Source organism: Scomber japonicus, chromosome 13, assembly GCF_027409825.1.
Source record: "Scomber japonicus isolate fScoJap1 chromosome 13, fScoJap1.pri, whole genome shotgun sequence".
NCBI classification, from domain to species: domain Eukaryota; kingdom Metazoa; phylum Chordata; class Actinopteri; order Scombriformes; family Scombridae; genus Scomber; species Scomber japonicus.
The window spans coordinates 19,618,743-19,640,346 of record NC_070590.1 but is presented as its reverse complement, the minus strand read 5'-3'; the positions used below and the strand labels follow the sequence as shown (position 1 = coordinate 19,640,346).

The 21,604-nt window shown below is 41.8% G+C and overlaps 1 protein-coding gene across 2 annotated transcripts in view; it reads right to left on the bottom strand.

Moving 5' to 3' along the window:
* LOC128371925 (spectrin beta chain, non-erythrocytic 1) overlaps nt 1–21,604 on the bottom strand; it is a 35,949-nt gene that overhangs the window by 3,516 nt on the left and 10,829 nt on the right. For both annotated transcript variants that reach the window (XM_053332330.1, XM_053332329.1), the window contains exons 2-37: nt 17,433–17,584; nt 17,038–17,211; nt 16,590–16,681; nt 16,371–16,451; nt 15,027–15,142; nt 14,399–14,511; nt 14,110–14,297; nt 13,876–13,993; nt 13,590–13,748; nt 13,168–13,470; nt 12,002–12,155; nt 11,490–11,884; nt 11,122–11,385; nt 10,828–11,039; nt 10,376–10,513; nt 10,046–10,265; nt 9,425–9,961; nt 8,549–8,751; nt 8,348–8,438; nt 8,027–8,173; nt 7,384–7,647; nt 6,907–7,131; nt 6,690–6,779; nt 6,243–6,521; nt 6,030–6,160; nt 5,705–5,909; nt 5,226–5,600; nt 4,890–5,134; nt 4,643–4,781; nt 4,467–4,551; nt 3,397–3,593; nt 3,091–3,218; nt 2,910–2,982; nt 495–673; nt 177–350; nt 12–54 (exon numbers count right to left, since the gene is read on the bottom strand). In XM_053332330.1, the coding sequence (XP_053188305.1) occupies nt 12–54; nt 177–350; nt 495–673; nt 2,910–2,982; nt 3,091–3,218; nt 3,397–3,593; nt 4,467–4,551; nt 4,643–4,781; nt 4,890–5,134; nt 5,226–5,600; nt 5,705–5,909; nt 6,030–6,160; nt 6,243–6,521; nt 6,690–6,779; nt 6,907–7,131; nt 7,384–7,647; nt 8,027–8,173; nt 8,348–8,438; nt 8,549–8,751; nt 9,425–9,961; nt 10,046–10,265; nt 10,376–10,513; nt 10,828–11,039; nt 11,122–11,385; nt 11,490–11,884; nt 12,002–12,155; nt 13,168–13,470; nt 13,590–13,748; nt 13,876–13,993; nt 14,110–14,297; nt 14,399–14,511; nt 15,027–15,142; nt 16,371–16,451; nt 16,590–16,681; nt 17,038–17,211; nt 17,433–17,584 (6,689 nt within the window). The remainder of the gene's footprint in view (nt 1–11; nt 55–176; nt 351–494; nt 674–2,909; nt 2,983–3,090; nt 3,219–3,396; nt 3,594–4,466; nt 4,552–4,642; nt 4,782–4,889; nt 5,135–5,225; nt 5,601–5,704; nt 5,910–6,029; nt 6,161–6,242; nt 6,522–6,689; nt 6,780–6,906; nt 7,132–7,383; nt 7,648–8,026; nt 8,174–8,347; nt 8,439–8,548; nt 8,752–9,424; nt 9,962–10,045; nt 10,266–10,375; nt 10,514–10,827; nt 11,040–11,121; nt 11,386–11,489; nt 11,885–12,001; nt 12,156–13,167; nt 13,471–13,589; nt 13,749–13,875; nt 13,994–14,109; nt 14,298–14,398; nt 14,512–15,026; nt 15,143–16,370; nt 16,452–16,589; nt 16,682–17,037; nt 17,212–17,432; nt 17,585–21,604) is intronic.

Here is a 21,604-nt window from a genome sequence, read left to right as displayed (position 1 = left end):
ATATATCTTACCTCATCCTTTGCTTGGAACAGGTATTCTTTTCCATCTCCTAGCCTAAAACACAGTGTTGAAGAGATAAACCTTTAAGTTGGCAACTCAACTCAAAAACATTTTTATGTAATCTTTTGATATTTCATCATTGTGTCTCACTTTTTATTTGCTGTGTGTCTTCTCACCTGAGCTTAAATACATTTTTCCTCTTCTTATAGTCATGAGCTACCTCACAAACAGCCTCTCCGAGGCTGATGGGTACCTCTCCGTGGTATGGAATGCCATTGCTAGCGCTCTTGCCGTCTTTATAGAAACCAAGACTTCCTTTTCTTAGGACGCAGTAAACATTCTGCCAGGACCTAGGGACGTGAAGAAATGGGATTAGGAGCAGCATGTATTGCCCAAAAAAGCAGTTTATCATTATATATCTATAATGTCTTTCTTTTTTATATTTTCAATTGTGACCCAATTCCTCTCCAAGGTCCATTATAGCAAACACTGACCTGGTAGCTGCCTTTTTCATGTGGGACTCCATCTCTTGTTTTCGACAGAGCATGCCCTCCATGGTTTCTGGCTCAGACTCTGCTCCACCCCTGCTCGGTAATGTGGCAGACGGATCAAGACGAGAGGATGCCAGCCCGCTGTCTCTACCTGGTCCGTTCACTGACTCTGACTCCGAGCCCTGTGGTCCAAAGCAGAACATGAATGGTGATGAGGAAGTAGAAAAAACACATTGATTGGATGGAAGCAGTGAGCAGCAAAGCAGCCATTCACAGGTATACATGGAAAAGCCATGATGACATTTGCTTTAACAGCACTGTATGATTACCTGAGATAACAGCATAACGTAGTTTCAGAAGGTCCACATAAACATAGCCGCAGTACACTGATATTTAACTGGACAATTACAGTACCTCATATAGGTAAGGCATACAATTACAGGAACCACACATATGGGAAACATGCATGCTAAACTGAACATGAATATCTCTAAAGTCTATTCCATCAGATTTTGTTTGGAGCAGATGCAGAATTGATAAAATCTTGCAAGGTAATACCATTATTATTAAGATAACCTTTACTCAGTGGCTACAAATAAACAAATGATCATCTGTACTGTAACACAAAGACAATAACAAATAGACACACACACACACACACACACACACCTGAAATATCTAAAGCCTAAAATGTCCAAAATCTCTTAGATGAGCACTGTGACTAGTATTTTTTATTATTCTATTTACCAGCTTAATCTTGTATCCCAAACAATACGATGCCTTTTAAAGTATGTACCAATCCTGTATTTGAATCATGACAGTAGAAGGAATCATTATCAGCTGAGAAGACGTTTTTGTTTGTCTTTTTTTCTTCAATAAAGAGAGCTGTTAAATGACTATCACACTCATGACAGGAAGTGCACACATATAGGAAAATACTACAGAGATAGGATACAAGCTACATATAAATTAGCTTTGCACAAGTACAAGTGTCACCACATTTAAAACTCTACAGTCACTCCTGTCCTGGTCAATATGAACACATATACAACAGCAGACTTCAACATGAGCATGATCCATGAAAACAATGTTCATGAATCTGCATCATGCCTTCAAACAGTGATGAGATTCATTAAATAATAGTGAATAAATGAGTAAATAAAGCAATGGTTGCATCTGTGACAGAGAGCAATGACTTCTTAACAGAAGAAAAGAATCACTGCAGTTGACCAGGAGCTGAGCGGAGGCTGTGAAGGGGGCGAAGGGGAAGCTACAAAGCGGACCATGTCTTGGTACTCACACGCTCCAGCTGCTTTGGCTTACACACACGTTTAGGCTCTGATTTCTTTCCCACTGACAACGATAGCGATAATGACTGCTGATAAAAACGCAATAAGAAAACGTTAAGACGTCTTTGACTGTGGCAGAAAATTAGTAAGTAGGTTGAATTTCTACAACTTTGAGACATTTGTAACATCTATTTCTACCTAGCTAGCTACTGATGTCAACTATTGTGCGGGTCAACTATACAATTAATGAAGCTCATTTCATCCAAAATGCTCTCTTTCCACTACCAATTCTTGTCTGTTGTCAGCTGCAACACAAGAGGACATCCAGTTTCTACAAGCAGCCAGTGTATACTGAAACACATCAAAGTACCTGGTGCTCATTTTCATTTGCTCGTGAGGAGTTTCACTATGATCATGTAACATACATTTACTGTATCTGAACTCCCTCCTCACAGTTGCCTCTTTCCAACAGGAGTCGCTGGTGCAGCAACGAGCACATGATACCAAAGCACCACAAGATTTGTTTCTGGGTCCTTGAGGTAGTGGATGACAGTTTTTTTCTTCTGCAACCTCCAAGTGCCACAGAAAGTGCTTCCACAGAAAGTGCTTCCACACTGCACTACATTAACAGTAACAGCCAGCAAACAGTTGCTTTTCATTTTCATTTTAAAACGTTGCTGATAGATATTGCTGCCAGGTTTTGTACTTGAATTAGCCACTGTCTGGTAATTCAGGATTCAGAAAAGCAAACTTCCACACAAAAAAGATTTTTCTTTCTATTGGGCAATAATGTCATTATATGATAAGGGATAATGTTGTTGACTTGAGTACAGACAAGACAGGGACACACACTCACATACAGCTAGACTATGCTCTATATCTATGACATACTTACAGGTTTCAACTTCTTTTTGAACCCAAAGAAAATATGTGATATATTGTCATAAATTTCATAGTTTGCTACAAAATGTTGTCATGTTTTTAATAGTTTGTCAGCAATACAATATTAGCAAAACTTAGCATGTGAACATCTCATTACAATATAGAAGCCCTAACATAGAAGATTACACTCAAAACCTGGTAAAGAGAAAAAAAAGACACTCAAAGCATTTTCAATTTAAAAACTCACCTGAGATGTGTCGTCGCTGTGTACTCCATTCACTGACACTGACTGATTGAGTGTTGTCTGGTCCAGACTGGTTCTGTGTTTGAGAGAGAAGGAAAGCATGTTTATTCATAATTATTATTATTATTATTAATATTATTGTTATACTGTACCCCAACAACATTTTGCTCTACCAGAAAATTACCTGGCTGCAGAATCATGTGCTTGACTTTCTGTCTCAGATTGTGCCACTTCAACTGTTGGGGGTGGTGTTGGGGGTCGCCGTGCCCTCTCCTCTTCCTCTCGCCTCCTCTGCATCTCCTGTTCCTCCAGCTGAAAAATGAACACTCAGTGGTGTTATCTCAATTTAAACCTCTTGAATGAGAAAAGGTCAATGCCTACTTTCATAGATGAGACGTGGACATCCTGTACATCCTTTATCTACAAGGCTGCTCCACTCTCAGATACACATCAAATTTGGATCTGTGACTTTAATCGCATTTCTACTTACTGTAGTGAGTTTCTCCAGCAGAACAAAGCGCTCCTCCCAGGAAGCAGCAAGTTTCTCAAAGGCCTCATGCCGCTTAATTAGACTTTCCACCTCATCCACATTTGAGCCCAGCTCTGCTGTTCGCACGAGAGGTTCTTGCCCTGCCAACCAAGACTCTGCCACATAAGCATCGCGTCCAAATTGCAACACCTCCAGCACTGAAATGCAGAGAGAAGGGCAGCAGAAGACAGGGAGAAAAAGAGAGAGAGAACAAATAAGACATAAAAAAAAAACATAACTCACACACTTGGGGACTATTCAAACCTGTAATAACTCTGTCGCCCAAAACAAAAGCTTCAATGATTTCAATAAGACCACTGTGCTGGTGTAGGGAGGACTTCCCCAGCAATGGGTTCCACAAAATATAAAATAAAAAAAGTAGGCAGACAAACCAAAAAGTCCTGTGCAACACAATGTAGCACTGTGGCAAGCGCAGTAATAAACTGAGTTGACCAATCCATTTTGTGTAAGAACACGGCATGTAGAACACCTTGCAGTGTCATGTTGTTTACCTCACAAGTAGACAGAGAAAAGGAGTGTAAACTGCTGTGGGGTATCATTAGGGCCGTTTCCACCGCAGGAACTTCGGGGTAATTTTACAGGGCCGTGGCAGTTGGTTTGTGTCTCCACCGCAGGAACCGCCTCCAAAGGACAGGGTTCCTGAACTTTTACAGGGGCTAAGCGAGTCCCTGCCTCAGAGTAGGTACTCAGAACGGCCTCGAAAAACTCTTGGGTGCTGCTTGGAACTTCCTCTCACTTGACTCTCTCAGTGGAGACACAGCGGTTGACAGGGCCGAGTGAGAGGAAGGTTCCTGTAAAGTTCCTGTCCCTCAAATAGTTCCGGGAACTTCTTCAGTGGAAACGGCCCTTATGTGTTTGACAAGCTTTCAAACTGGACATACCTGTTTGCATTTCAGCTCTACTGTGTAGCAACATGTAGAAACCATCACAACCCACATTCTGTTTTACAATAGAACTACTACATTGAATGTGCCCTGATACAAACTCTCAAACATGTCAAGCTTGCATACCAATTTGTAAATGGTCCATCTTGTCTTGCCACTTTTTGTTGATCTTGTCTCTCTTTTCTTGGAGTTGCACAAGTTTCTCACGGATCTGTGAATGAAGGAACATTCAGTAATGAGAAGGCACATGAAAAGACTGGCATTAAGTAGATAACAGTGAAACAGACTTCTTGCATAATTACCTCATCAGCTGCATAGTGATTATTGTTGATGAGAGTATTTCCCATCTCAATACAGGCAGTGAAACTGTCTGCTCTGGTCTCAATCTCTGACTTGATGTCCTGATGATTGGCAATGACCAACCCCGCAGAGGATACATCCCTGGCAAAACAAAACAGCAAGAAATGTGAGATTATATACTTGTAAAAACTGATTATAGTGACATTATCATGAAGGTTACTGGAAAATTTAGCAGAAGATGACATTCACCTGGGGCTATCATGTGCATCAATCTGTAGGTTGACACCATCCATCCAGAGCATGAGGTCTCGCACCATGTTGAAGAAACGGAACTTCTCCACAGTGTCCTGCAGGAGGATCCTGCGGGCCTGACCAGCCTCAAGCAAGCCCTCCCACGCAGACGTCACAGCATGTTCACTCCTGTTAATGTCATCAGCTTTCTCTCCAGCGTAGGCCTTCTGCAGCCGTGCTGCATCATCTTGCACCTGGTTCACCTAAAAGGTCAAAGAAGAACATTCAGTCTTCTGTTCACATGTTGTTCTTGGAATCTCACATGAGATCTCTTCTATATATCACACAGCTGACCTGTCCACTGAGGGCCTGGATGTCATGTTCAAAAGTGTTGTGCTGTCTGTGTAGATGCTGGACAGTGTTCAGATCACGGCCAAGCTCAGTGGGCAACGCCTCCCTCTTCTCCTTAACACGTCCGAGCACCTCCATGGCATCCTGATGGAAACGGTGCAGCTCATAGGAGGCTGCCAGCATCTGTGTGCGTGTGTCAATCAGCTCCAGCAAATCAGCCCAGGCTTCATTAAGCCCATCCTTCCACTCAGCCACACTGGCATTCTCCGGATGACCCGATTCAATCAGGTCATCTGCCAGCCCATTTACACCATCTACACGTTCTTGGCCAATGGTGCTAGTGTCCCGAGCAAACTCCCGGAACTTGTCTCTCAGCATCTGTACAAATAAAAATCAGGGCAAAAAATGAGCAACATAATTAATTCAACTAAATTTCCCTAAGTGTCATTGTCTCCAAGGCATATAAATTAGAAAAAACTTACTGTGACATGCTCATAGTCCTGTCCTAGTTCATGTGAGCCAGCAACCACCTCCCTTTCGGCAATCCACTGTTCCAGGTCATCCACCTCCCGCTTCAGCTGGGTCAGCCGCAGCCTCTCCTGAAGACGTCCACGACGCTCCTCAGCAAGGTCTTTCAATCCTGCGTACAGCTTGTCAACTTGGGCTTGTCGTAAGTTGATTCTCTCGCTGTTAGATTTAGATGGGACCAAACAGATGAGTGGTTATGAGTGTATAACTTCATGCTTAGGAATATGTGTGGAATCGCAGTTGACAGTGTAATATTCACATGTACTTAAGCTCTCTCACCTCTCTGGGTGTTCACTGGTGACCATGAGTCGGCTGCTGTTGGCTAGCTGGTGTATAGTCTGGGCGTAGTCTTCAAGTGCCTGTTCCAGGATCTGGTGCTTCTTGACCATCACTAGTGCACCTTGCTCATCCTAGCAGACAAACAGGAAATTGTTTAGTTCTGTCAGGATAGACGTTCGTGAAAGAGTGACACGAAGAACACCTCAGCCTCACCTTAGCCTTTTCCTCTGACATCATGTGTAGCTCCTGCTCTCCCATCCAGGCCTCTGCTTCGGCTGCATCAGCATAGAACTGCTGTGCGCGATTGGCCTCTATTAGACGGGCATGACGCTTGTCTGTCTCGGCAATCAGCTGGTCCCAGAGATCCTTAAGCTCAACAAGGCGCTCATCAAGGGCAGACTGTCTGTCACCATCTACCTGGCTTTGAGTTTGCCCTCGTCTGTGGATGTCATCAATGCGAGGCTGATGGCCCTGGATCTCCTTCTGCAATGTCTGATTCAGCAACAGGAAAGGTGTTCACTTTAAGTTGTGTGTTTATGCCTCCCGCATTTGCCTTAGGTCTATACTCAGTGAATATGTTAGGAATTTAGAGATAGCAATAAGTGTAAGCCACCTTTATCTTGCATCCCAAAAATGCATTTTTTTTAACCATCTCTTTACCTGGTTCTTCTTGATTAGCAGCTGTACTGTTGGCAGGTCTTTTCCATGGTCTGTGGAGGTCGCCAAAGGCATCCTCTCTTTCACCCATAGCTAAGACAAAAACAGAATAAATAAACCATGAGTATGAGGCAAAACAGGATAAGGAGGAAAACTAATATACTCCATACTACCCCTCATCTAATTTACAGTATGCAGTCAGTAAGGTAATTCCACTCACAATTTCATCCTCTAGATCTCTGTTGAACTGGTGTGCCTCTTTGGAAGCGAGCAGTTTCTGTCTCCTCAGCTGGAGAGGTTCCTGAAGATTGGAAAAGTTGTCAGTGACACGCCTTTGCTGACCATCTACTTCAGCAAGTCCAGCATCTTCCTGAGACAGGGCCAGGGCCTGAGATTGCAGCGACTGCACCTCCTTCTCCCGGACATCCATCTGGTTCTCCAGCATCTACACAGGGACAGTAAGTAAATTTAAGACAAAATGGTAAGACATTTGGCCAGTTCCACTACACTCAGAGAGTTCAGGGTCTCTACATTCTACCTACCATTAAGTGCAGATGAAATTCTAATTCTTTAAATAATGTACATAGTTTAAACTTCATAAATTAGTACTTTTACTAATTATGTTATATGATTTTAAAGTTGTGTAATGTACACAGAGCAAAGATGAAATAGATTGTGCTTTGCTTGCACAGTGTACCTGATGCTTCTGGAGCAGGATGTTCACACTTGTCAAATCCTTGCCATAGTCGTCACTGTGCAGCTGACCCTCAAGATTTTTCAGCCAGACATCCAAAGCAGAGCAGCTCTGTGTGAAGAGCTCTGCCCGGTTAGCATCAAACAAGCACTGAGCCTTGGTGCGGGTGGTGCCCTCCAACTCCTCCCAATGACGCTGTAGGTCCTCCAGGGTCTGCTGGACAATAGGTTTCAGCTCTGGCTTCTCTGCCACCAGCGCCTGACCCTCCTGTTAGAGACAAAAAACATGGATAAGTGTTCATTTACATTGATTTAGCTTTTTTGCCACCAATGCTGGCAGATTGTCCCCAATGTAAGTAAAGACAAATGACATGTTATCTAACCATTCCCATTCATCATCTAATGCTTACCATTACATAAACAAAACAACTGTCCACATATCACAGATAAATATATGTGATCCTGGACAAGGCCAATCAGCAAACCGGGATCTTAGAACTAAAATTACCTTTAAACTTATATCTACAAAAAAAGTCAACCAGCAGAGATAAGTGGATGTGAAAGGAATGTTAATGTAGCATAATATTTTATTTCTTCCTTGTGTGTTTGTTAATTAATGACAACTATTGATATAAAAATGGTCACACCTTATCGATTTTGTCAAGCCAGTCTTTGTTAGAGGCCAGCTCTGCCATGAAGGCCTGGTGTTTCTGCCACTTGCTGTGAAGATTTCTGGCCTCGTCATATGACATGTCCTGAGCTGTCAGCATCTTCTCATTGATCCACAATGTGAGCTACAGAAAGGACAAACATTATGTAGTAAGAATTATCATCAACAAAATTAGAATGAAATACAAGTGATGAACACTAATTAGTGACTTATTTATTCATGTTATTGTTTCATTTGATTATCATTATTATAATAATTATTGTCATCATTATTATGATTATTAATTTGTTTCTTTTACCTCCTGTCCATCTTGAAGGAAGTGTTGCAGTTCACGGTTATCCTTAAGCTTTGTCAGCAATTCATTTGCATCCTCCTTATTCTTAAGATGCCTGGAAAAAAGTTACAAGAAAGCTAAATAAGACATTTTTGAAATGCCAAATCAAAAAGGATAACTTATTTAGTAGGGCTTTTTCACCCTTTTTTAAACTTTTGCTCTAACCTTTCCTGGATGGAATCAACTTTTTCCTGGATCTTATCAGAGTTTGCATTACAGTCATTAATGAGGCGCCGTCCAGCCTCCACCACACCAGTTATCTTCTCCTCGCTGGCCTCTGTGGTGGTGAGGAAATCCTCATGCTTCTTAATGGCCTCCTCTGCTCCCTGAAGACTGGTAGGCATCTCTGTGTGGGACAGCACATACTCCTACACAGAGAGGAAAGGAATGGATGTCTTAAAAATGCATTTTTTATATGTAGTTATCTAATTCAAATGTTTGTTTTTTTCAAGTTCAAGCTGAGTTTCACTGAGTTTAAAACAAGTGCAAACTGGGAATACGTTGAAGAATTCAAAGTAGAGTCACACAGACCATTTCTTGTGTCATTTAACAATTTCCATGACTTAGTAGCAGCTGCCTTTAACTCTCTTTACATGTGAATGAGCATTACTTTAATTTTTATTTGATTTTTTCTGCTACTTAAAACGATGATCTATGGATTTTATGACATGAAAATAGACCTAGTGTAGTGGCCTACACCATAAAGATCTAGTCCTATGGTCTGCTTACAGTGCAGCTTATATTTCTGTATATATATAGTATGTATATGTAGGTATAAAGAATTAGGTTAAAGAATTTGTTTTAAACACCTGATAACCAGAACAACTTCCGTGTGCCTCACTGAAACCATAGTACGAACATTAGATCAGTATTACATGGGATTTTGGGCAAACAGCTATTGGGCTTTGAATTTGGCTCCAATTGCTGGATTTGAATGGGCCAATGAGGCAAAATGAGAAGAGAAGCATTGATACATGATTATTGTATAGGTGAGGTTATAGTTCATCATCATAAGATTCAATTACACAGCTTTTTTCTAACCTGGCTGTTGAGGAAAGCCTCTGCCTGCTTTGCATCTCTCAAGAAAGTCTGGAAGTCAAAGGCTTGAGCCAAAAGACTGTGACGGTTCTCCCACATGCGACGTAACTCATGCCAGCCAGTATCCAAGGCCTGGAGCCTCTGAGCCAAGAACATGTGCTGGGCATCTGTTTGACCTTGGGTCACCTCTTCACCAACCGCTCGCATCTTTTCATAGTCCTCCTTATAGTTATCCACCTCATTCTTGATGCTCTCATGCTGTGCTAGCAAACTCTCCGCCTCAGGCAGAGAAGTGGGAATGTCCTCTGAGGCCACGGCTGTCTGGGTGCGGGACAGCCAGGACTGAAAGTCATCCAGGTCCCTCAGGAAGCCCTGCAATTTGCTGGCTTCACCCAATGACTCCTCACGTCGTTTCATGGTGGCGTTCAACTCTTCCCACACATCCTGAATCCCTGCCAGGCGTCCTTGAATCTCTCCAGCCTGATCTGGATGTTCCTCGGCCAGCTTCTTTGCCTCATTTCTCAGGTCATCCAATTTGCCCTAAAAAGACATGAAAAATGATTTAAATGTAGAAATGATGAAGAGATACCCTAGCATAATTCACTGCATGTGACCTCTTCATACCTCAATAGCCTCCAGGTCTCTCTCCATGCCAGTCAGTTTGCGTTGTAGAGCCATCACTCCAGCCAGGTCATTGCCCAAGCTCTGAGTGGATTCAATAACTTTGGTCTTTTCCCTCATCCAGGTTTGGATCTCATTACACTCCAGGTGGTAGTTCTGGATGTTAAGGGCCGACTCTAGGGCTTGTTTCTTTTGATCAGCAAGTTGCTGGAACTCCTTCCATCTAGGGACCACACCAAATGAAATATTAGGCTAAATGCTGATCAAAGCACAAATATATTTTTGTATAAAATAAAAAGTTGGATTTGCTTGATCGTATGTGTAAGCCCTGACCTGTTGTCCAGCTGGTCTCGGGTCTGGTGGATTTGGTCTTTGTTACAGTTGTCGGAGATCAGCAGCTGCTCGGCCACAAGGTTCACATCATTGACACGACTGCCTAGGTTGTTCATCTCAGGTTCTAGTGTCTCAAATCTGCAGCCATAAATAATAGACTAGCATCAATTCACTTATTCAAAGTCTAATCTAATTTGGACTTTCTGTAGATAACACAGTTATTTTTTGAGAGAAAGCAGTGATATTTTGTACATTGTTAAGACAAGATTAGAGCTACAAATGATGTATTGATGGTTGTGGAATTCTGTTCATTTTTATCTTGTTTCTAAGTCTCAGCTTCTATTACTCCAACTTCAATGGGTTTTGAGGATTAGAATTCAGCCATTTCCATTTTTCTAATCAATTCAATTTTATGCAATAACATTCTTCTCCTCCCCTCCTCCTTGACTGACCTCTGCTGCACCACCTCCAAGTCCTCCAGTTTGGTTGGGATCTCCATGCCATACAACCACTGCTCCTTTTCTTCCACCCAGAGCTGGCAGGCACCAGCCTCACTGAACATGCGGTAGAGGGCCAGGGCACCTTCCAGGGCCTGGCGACGAGCTACTGACAGAGATTTCAGTTCTTCATAGCTCTGCTCAATGGCAGGCAGACGCCCATCCACCTACAGTCAGCAATAAACAATAATTTAGCACTAAAGAAAAAATGTCATCATTCAAGAAGAATGAAAGACAAAGAACACATACCTGTGGGAAATTTATATAGGCCTGGGGCAGTGCTTGGACCTGCTCGTGCAGGGAGTCGATTACGGGATGGTGGCTCTGGATCTCCTCTTCTATTTCCCTCTGCTTGCGTGCTAGAGTTTGGGTGGAGAATTCATCGTGGCCCACCTCCTGACTGGACACCTGTCTCAGAGTCTCCATGATCCATGCCTCCATGTCATTGGCATCTGTTTGGAACTGATGCAGGGCCACTGCTTCCTTCAGCCTCTGCTCTCTGAGCTTAGTTGTCTGAGGAACAGAGAGACAAAGAAGATTACAGAAAAGAGGCGATATTTGGAGAAAACAACTTTCTAACTTTCTAACGAATACAAAGAATAGTAACGACCACCTACCTCCTCCAGATGTGCCCACTGAGCTTGGATGTCGTCAATCCTCTCTGTGACCTCTGGAGCTCCAGAATGTCCCTCCTTAACCAAAGTTTCCCCAGCAGCAATGCTGTTACTCAGGGGGCCATAGCGGGCTGCCATCTCATCCCTGAAAGCCTCATGTTTACTGAGCAGGTGAAGGGCAGAAGTGAGGTCACGGCCACAGTCTCCACTGGCCAGGATCTGCTCTTGCTCTCTGATCCAGGCTGCTTCCTCTCCAAGATCCCAGAGGAACTGCCACAGACGGCGCGAGTCCTCCAGGCGCTCTCTGCGTGACCCAGCAAGCTGGCCAAGCTCCTCATAGGCTCGACCCAGCAGTTCAACCTTCTCACCAACTAGTCCTGGCTCACACGGTTTGTAGGCTGGCAATCAAAAAAGGCAAGAATACATGGTAATTAGATATTGAGTACGAATAGGCCTGATCAAAGCTGCACTGTCGTCTGTACAGAAAATAAGAAAAAACATGTTTGAAGCCTCACCCTGTTCATAGGAAGTGAAGCGCTTTGCAGCTCCCTGCACTGCCTTGATCCTCTCTGCCTGAGCTGAAGTGTCAGCCTCTACCAGAGTGTGTTTCTGCAGTAAGTCTAAGACATCATGCAAATGTTTACCGGTGTCCTGAGACTGCAGACGACTCTGAAAAAGGCAGAGAACACAGTTCAGCAGTTGGTTATTTCATCTTCAAATAAAACTGAAAGGATATTAACACATTTTGAACCATAATCATTTTTTGTACTATGTGATGCACTTGATATTTTAAATGACAAAAAAAAACCAAAAATAACCCAACAATAGAATTTCAACAAGCAGTGCACTTCAGTGCATCAACTTGAACAAAAGAGGAACCAGACTGCAGAGAAAATTTCTGGAATCTGAGCAGTTTCAGAAAAATGCCATTAAATGGTAATAGGACTACAAACACAATTAAAACAATTACATAATAAACTGTATATAAGTGTTCTAATTATATGGTAATGTGTGTTGCACTGAGATTATATGAGTCCAGCTAGCAATGAAAAATGAACTCAACTCCAGGCTGAGAAAAATAAATACACACATACACATCTCTACCCGTGCTATTCCCCGCAGAATTAAACACCTTCTTATAGTCTTCCTCGGTTGGGAAAATCTAAAATGCTAATTTTGGAATAGGTCAAAGCTCAATAACAGCAAATACTGCTACAACATCACAGCTAATTAAACCAACAACTATACCTACTGACCCACTGACTATGACTGATTATAACCTTATACACCCTCTATTAGTGTTTGTGCTGGTTAACAATTTGAACCATTCAGGTGATAACATGGGTAATAGGCTAATTCATTTGCAGCCAAAATGTAAAATGCTCTGTCCATTAGGTAATGACAGAAGTCTACTTCAGCTAACTGCAGTAAAGCAACACTGACAGGTAACACAGTTCAGGCAAGGCCTGTAAAAAGCTAATTACTACTGTTAATGGCCCTCTGATAAGTACAGACACTAAAGCTGCAATGGACATATGTGAACAACAACTAACGTAATTGAGAGGATTAAGAAATCCCTTTTTGTTAATTAAAAGCAAAGCCAACAGAGTGCAGGATTCAAAGCACTAGTTTTAAGTGGTTAAAACAGTGTAAACATGCATTTTGTTCAGTGGTTCAATACCTTCATGTCTGCCATCCAGTCCATGATATAGCGCATCTCTTGAAACAGTCTCTGTAGGTCACGATGAGCATTCAGCCGCTCTCTGCGCGCAGCCAGAAGCTCCTTCAGGTATTCCCAGAGTCGAAGCACATTATCCCTTCTTGCAAGTATACGCCGCACATCATGGTATGATTCTGCATCCAGCTCTTTGGCAACAGCCTCTACAGCAGCCACACGCTCCCAATATGCCCCAATATCTGTCTCAATTGCCTCATGTTTACGGGTGGCAGCTTCCACTGCTCCCAAGTCAGTTCCAAAATTGTCCTTTTGAAAAAAGGAGAATAAGCTTTTTACAGTAAAAATATTCAACATGGCTAAAATGAGAGTGCATCAGCAGTCACACATTTATATGTTGTTGATTAAATCACACTTTTTCTATCTACCTGGGACACTAGCCTCTGGTTCTCACTCAGCCATGTTTCCCGCATAGCCGCTTTGCGGTCAAAACGTGCAGCGAGCATCTCCAGCTTCTCCTGGCGAATCAGCTCATTTCTGAGTGCAAGCTCACGTTCATGCTCAGCCTTTTCCAGTCGTTCCCATGCCTACCGTACCAAAGGAAAACACATGGAGTTGGTAACATCTTGCCACTAGGTTAACAATACTGCATACATGATGATGCCAATTTTGTAAAATTCAATTAACTTAAGCAATCAGAGATGATATCCATACCTTATTGATATCAGAGATGAGTTTGCCCTCCCTTGGCATGTACACTTTCTGGTTGTTAGCTCTCATCTTGCTCTGGATAGTAAATAGGAGAACTTCCAAGTTTCCTTTCTCTGTAAATCTGTAGAGACAGGCATAAACTGTGTTCAGCAAATAGCTTAGCATTTAGCATATGGATGGCAACAAGAATTGGGTCATGTGATTAGTTGTATTAACTTGAAGCTTTCTGTTACTTACTTCGGGGGTTTCTCCACAGTTCGGTAGGAGTTGAAGGCCTGGAGCTGGTTCTGCACAGCACTCAGTGAGTTAGCTAGCTGCCGATCATTAAGCGTCACTATAGTCTGCTCAATCCACTGCAGCAGCTCTGAGGCCAGGGTCTCATACTTGTCTATCAGCTGGTCTGCTTCAATCGCATAGTCAAGCACCTACAACCGAGAGAGATCTGTGAATGAAGGCAACTGGTGTGCGAACACTCACAGTTACACACACACACACACACACACACACACACACACACACAGCTAACCTTGCCGATTCTTTTACCCTCCACTGCCAGGGCTTTCATCTTTGAGAAGTAATGGTAGTAGGTTGCCACATAGGTAATGATGGACTTCTCATCAGGCTGATCAACATTAACATCTGGAAAAAAGAGAGCGTGATCAATCAACATCTGATCTCTTCCCCACTCATTTAATCTACTGATCATAAACTTCAGCATGCACAACAACAGCAACAACAAGTCATTAAGAGGTAGAGCTGGTCATCCACCAATTGGAAGCGCTATAGTTTGAGCCCTGGCACCTTCGGTTCATTTCGAAGTGTCTTTGGTGTGCCTTTGGTGTGTGAATTTGTGTGTGAAGGAGCCTAAGAAACTCCTCTTGATGAACAGGTTGTGTGTAACTGGGTAAATGTTGGCACACAGAAAGGTGCTATATGCAGTCTATTTGCCATTCCATTTAACAGTTAAGTTTGCCCGTCCTTGGACATCAGTAGTGTAATGTTAGTATAGCTGACATGTGATGTAGTGCTGTTTAAGCTATCATAGACTAAGCTATAATCAATCTGTTTCATGCCATTGGCTTAGTGCCTTGGTGGACAGTGTCCAGCCCTCAGTGTGACTTAAAGGAGTACTTCATGTTTTTGTGGAGGCTCACCTTCTGGATCAAGCAGCTTGGTAAGGCCAAGCTCCTTCTCAGCCACATTGAAAGCATTTTGGAGATTGTAGTGAGCATTGGACCTTTTCAGGGTGTCAAACTCAATCAGGTCAGATCTGCAGAGGCCAGGGGACATTTATGATTTTAGTACAGATTGCAGGGAGAGGAGAGTGCAAATAGACGGCAATTTGAATAATTCATTTTTGTAGTATAGAAAAGACATAAATGACGTTTTGCAGTCCAGTCCAATATTTATTTCTGTTTACAGACTAGGATGCAGAGAATAATCATTTCATCAATGAATGACGTAAACTGCTCCTGCCAGTTATCACTTATTCTTGCCTAAACCATATCTTCAGTTTGAGCTTACTTAGGCATTAACTGGGTATAAAACAGGTTTGGTCGATATTATAAACATTTTAATTACCAATGAGCATATTGATGTCACACACACACACACACACACACACACACACACACACACACACACACACACACACACACACACACACACACACACACACACACACACACACACACACACACACACACACACCTTTTCTCATTGAAGTTTGTTGTCATGAAAATGTTGTTCTCCAAGTATTTCAATTCATGACACATGCGTTATTATGTTGCACAAGACTTTAAGGTTGTGAAGAAAAGAAAACCCTTAACACTGAATCTTTGCATATCTAATGGCCCTCTGTGGTGTACTGTCTCCTCTGTAGTTTGAATAGGAACCTGATCATGTAAATAGCAGCATCATGGCTACATGTGTATCCTGTGGAACTCCACTAAGAGCAATGTTTGCATGCATGTTTCAAGTATCACTGTAGGCATTCACTGTAATAAATTATGCTGTCTGTTATATTTGCAGGAGTCTAAACTATACTTTTGGCTTTCAGCTCACAAGATTTATTTAGAAACAAGCTTTATAAGCAGAAGTATTACCAGCAGGGTGTGCAAGTGAGTTACCAAGCATGGCTCTGCATAGAAAATAAGTGGGTTATTATTTCTGTGATCTAGGTCATCTTACTCCCTATTTTATTTTCATCCTTTTAGCCATACTGCAGACTGAAGGAAGGAAGGGAGGAGGAGGAGACCTAAATAGAAAAGGGGATAAAAACACCCCAGAGAAGTGTGATGCTGCTACAACAGGTGATTTTCATTGGGCATGGAAAGATAAAAGGTGGGGTGAAGATACTGGACACGTTTTTTGATATGCAAGATAACTATCCAAAAATCTGTACTTGAATTGCATACAAGCGTATGCTTAAAAGGGACCAGTTTCATTGCACATGACAGTGTAGTAAGAAATATCAAGTACAAGAAGAAGTCAATGACCTGTGTTTGTGCACAATGGCATTGAACGCCAGACCGTCTCTCCAGCTGGTAGTGAAATTGTGGATGTTGACATTAGGGTATCTACAGAGGCCAGAACAGAAGCAATTATTCATTAACTCAACACACAAAGTTCATCAGTACAAATTCATTAGTACCACAAATAGTGTAAATGGTGCATTATATATCCTGTAAGCCCTCCTTCTCTCTCTCCTTTCTCACCCAGCAGTTTTCATTTGGCACCAAAGCAGCAGGGCATCTTTCGCTGATTTTTTCTCCTTGTTATCTTCTGTCTCCACACTGATGTCCTGGATCTGTCAGCAGAGCATTCAGTTAAAACTGTGCCCACATCATTTTGCACAATTATTACAACATCACTAATTTAATCTATTTTCTGTTAATACATTATGCCAAGCTTAGGGAAGAGCTAAACATTCGCAGGTGATGACAGTAAATAGCCTACATGACAAAAATAACTGCATGAAGAATTGGCCAAGCATTAAATTCTTTTTCCATTTTTGTTAGTTTGCCTGAGGCCGGACAGACCTACAGTACATGCAGAGACTTGGTGTCTCAAAGTCAAACTCACTCTTTGAAAGAGATAAAGTAACATGGTAACTGAGCTGAGGCAGGAATGAGCAGAGCCTCACACAACTACTCCGTATGTTACCTGGAAGCGAAGGATGATGGTCCAGATGAGACCCAGAGTAAGACGGTGATTCCCATCCACAATGTCATGTGAGCCCATGTTTTCTAGATGGACTTTTTGCTCCTTGAGAAACTGCAGGGCTTTGTCAACATTCTCCAGGCAGTGGATACGCATGCGACCCTTAGTGGGCTTTGGCTGTGAGGAAGAGAAGGAAAAGGAAAAGAAAGAAGGTTGAAATCATTATTACGTGAGGAGGAAAGAGGAACAGGAATGTATAAAAACGTAGTTTAGTACGTAGGGGCTGGAGAAGTCAATCACACTGAAAGAAAGAAGGAATAAGGTGCATGATTTCTCCTTCCTCATGACATGAGGGTCAGGGTTGGGACGGAAAAGGGTGGTTTATGTGGGATACTGACCAGCTGTTCTCCTGAGAGCACTTCCAGAAGGCGGATTAGCATGCGGCCATCACGCAGGTCGGTATACAAGTCACCGATGCGACAGGTCACTCGGCCTAAGTGAGAGTTCACCCATTTGGTGAAAGTCTTCTTCTGTACTGCTTCACGCTCATCTGCAATAAAAACAACAGGAGAGGGGTTGAACTCGCATTACATCAAGATAACAATTCACTCGGCTCACTGAGATGCCACTGGCCTCATTATCATTACTGTCAAAGAAAAAATATGCACAAGAAATCAATTCTTCTGTAAACAAACACCAATGTAGTTTCAGCATTAAGAGTAGCCAGGTGACAGTAAATCATAAAGACTTGAGGCCTTTTCCTAAGCAGTTAACTTCACAGATAAGCTATGCCATTAAGTCTCTAGGATCACTGTATTGACAGCTTAGTGAAAGGTTTTCACACTCCAGGCCAAAGTTTACTGTAGACCTGCTTGTGTGTTCTTGCTAATTACTCTAATGATGTGAGCTTAGTAGAAAACAGTGACAACGCAAAATTACACATGAAGGCAGTGACTTTTTGGCGTTACTTTGTTAGAGTGGGACTAAAAAAAGAATCACTATAAATTAAGCTGTAACAGCAGCTCAGACATATGGACCAGGGGAGTAAGAAGCTAATCCTGCTCCGCCACCTAACAAGGTGACCTCATTTCTAGGACACAAGGTCTCCCTGCCTTTTGAAACACTATTCTAGCATGGTACCTAATGCAGTGCACCTAATGCAGTGCACCTAATGCAATCCCACACAGAAAAAACCCTGAAGCAGATAGGAAATAGATCAGAGGAGCAGCTCTGTACTAATGAGTTAAACAAAACAAAGACCTGCTAATGAAATATAATGGTGGGGAAGATAAATGGATCTTTAAAAAAACAATGAAAATGGTAAAGTTTTCACATTTTGATATTCATTATTAAGCAATCCAAACTATAATTAGAAAAAAGCATCAACCACACACAGCTCCATTTAATAAAATCATCTTTCATGGTCAGTGGTATCCTGCACAAAGGTGCAACACACAACACCCTCTTTGTACAATACACTTCAAAATTGAGCAACAACATGAAGCACTGGTAACACTGGTCCACCAACAAGTAATGATTAAAAGGCTCCAACCTGAGGGCAAACTCTAAATATTAAGGCAGTGACTGTAACACTGAGTGACTGTGAAGGTTACAGCTGACATCAAGTTTAATATACTCTTAAAGAAAGAGATCCATGAGATTAAATCACATTTTTCAGCAACAGTTCACCTGGAACACAAATAATATTAATCATGAAAGTAAACTCATTAGTGACTCAAAAAGTACTAATGAGTTTAGAATAGGTCATTTAAAATATGCTACATTATTAGTTAAATGTTTGATTAACATATTATTTTTATGTAAGTGATCAAAGGCAGCATGATGTGTAATCAACCACTGTACTAACTGTCAGCTAAAAAAGGAACAGATTTTGACATGTCATGCATGCCTTCTAGGGTGGAGTTATACCACAAGACCTGATGCAACCTTAAGGTGCTTCCTGTGTATTTATACTACTACACTAGAAAGATCCTCTTTTGAAATATGTAAAACAGATATAGTACAGATGAACTTTCACAACAAATTACAAGAAATCTGATATTCATTTTCTAAAAAAAAAACAAAACAATGTGTTTTACGCAATTAAAATGCAAGACTCAATCCCCTACAGCAGTGACCTCAGCTCTATCTCACTGTAATTCAGGTATGAAAAAGGTAAAGTTGAGTTTTTAAACTTGAGTGAACCTGTTCAGTGATATTTTGATGATTAGGCCTTTGTATTGTACATGCATATGTACGCTACAAACATTGGGGTGTTGTAATACCTTTAATCTGCTGACTGCAGAGGGTCACACCTGTCAAGTGTTGTGTTTTTCCCATTGAGACTCATATTTCCCATATTGCCCATCTCACAGCCATGCCAACAAAATCGCTGGGAGTGCGACACTGTTGAAAAAACATCCTTAAAAAGGTGTTTGCTGTAAGCCTAGCACAGTGATAAAATGCAGATGCACTGCAGATCACCCTGACCTGCTTCAGCTGCTGTTTTCCTGACAACACTGTCTGCTTAAGTGTACTGGCTGGCAGTAGGGGAAGCAATAGGGGATTATTTTCCATTATTTGGTATAAAGTTGCTTGGCTGGCCATGCTCTGCAACAGAGCTGAGGGCAACAGAACGGCACTTACAATCAGCAGAAGGTAAAGTAAGAGCACTGAATAGAGAAAATGAGCAGCATTGGTTTCACTGGACTAGTAAGTCACAGTAAATTTACCAGCTCGTAGTATCGTTAACCATCACGGATTATTTGGAGGTATTCTTATAACTTAAGTTCTCGATTACTACTAATCAAAATTTTCAAATGAGAACTTGAATTTAAAAACATACATTAAAAACAGGCTTTACAAGTTTGTGTTTTGGTGAGAAATAAATGAATAAAAACAAAAATGAAAACTCCACAAGATACTTTAACATTTAGGGCAAGAGGAATTTTCCTGACCTTTCCCCACAGTGGAGTTCAACAATTGTGTTCAACAATTAAGTATCATTTACTGGTTATAACTCCCCGTCCCACCCCTTTATTTTTAAGCTTGATGGCTCAATAACAGGTGGGGAGTGCACATGCATTGCAGACAAAGAACTCAATAGCACACAAACCTCCAAGTCAAACACACAGTAAAATGAGATGGGTATATTGGTTAAAGAGCGTTACCAATCCGACTCCGGTAACTAAACAAACGAATACAAAGAGACTACAGAATAGATTCAAAGCACACACACGTGAATCAACATGTTTTATGAAGAGTGCCCCAAAAATATGTTACCCTGTGTTTTAACATTTACAGATACATACAAGAGGAAGCAGTTTTATCATCATTGTTCAAGACAACAAAATTATAGTGCAGCTCCAAACCCTAACACATAGCAATGATAACAGGTTCTAACAATCTAACACATGCAGACAAAAAACAGGGGGTTGTATGATATGTTAATACAAAGCAGGTGACAGGGCCGACTATAGTCATGGACTACAGGCACATTTGTAGGGAGGGAGCTGAACAACAAACAGGCTCTTCTCTGCTGTCCTAGCTATCAGGACCTGGTTGGTTCTCTTCACATTGTTTGCTTTAGGTTGTACCGGTTGTTTGTCACATTTATGTTTTAGAACAGTTGCTCTCACCAAACCTGTTTTCTTTCTCTCCTCATCTCCCTTGTGTACCCCACACACCCACACACAAATTGCATGCAAATGAAAGATGTTTTTTTTGGAAAGCTTAATAAAAGGACGACTGAGCAATTTGAAAGTGTTCAATGAAAAAGCAGATGTGGATTACTGTGGCAGGTGGAGTACAGTGGAGGAGCCTACATTCCTGCTGAGGCTTGCTCATGTTGCGACAGAGCCCAGCAGTGAGGAGGAGACAGTAGGGCAGTGGGCAGGGGTCTTAAAGATGGCATGCAGCTGCCCTACTGGTGATGCACTCCTAATAACAAGGTTACTGAACAAGACCACAAGGCAGACAAACACAGACATCAGTCTCTGACGTGTTTGCTCATTACAGCGGGCAAACACAAAACTTGTCATCAGTTGCTGCTGAGGTAGATAAGGGCAAAACTGCTGCAGCTGTTGTCTCTAAAAATGTGACATTTGTGGATTGTGATGTTAGTGCATGGGAGGATATGTCAACTGTAATGTTTGTGCATCCATGTCTAATGGTTTGTTGTTTTTTACTAACCTGTAAGAATGTACACACAACAGAAATCTTTGCAGTGTTTATTTTTAAGAAAGCGTTCACTGGTAGTTGAAGGTGAGAAAAGATACAGGAAGTGGGGGATATGCCTTCCAAATGTCACCCATCATGCAAAATACCCGCAGAGACTGCCATCAGTATTACTTTATAACATAATAGAGGACAGAGAAGAGGAGTGGGAAATATCAACTTTAGAAAGTAAGTCTAGTAGCAAGTCTTGCTAAGTATTGTAAAGTCTTAGATTTCTTGAATAATCTTTGCATTTTTAGACAAAAAAAAAAAAAATCCATACTACTCTGGAAAAATGCACAACAATCTTGGCGCTCTACCTGTCCTTGAGCTTCTTTGAGTAAGCTGAAAAAAC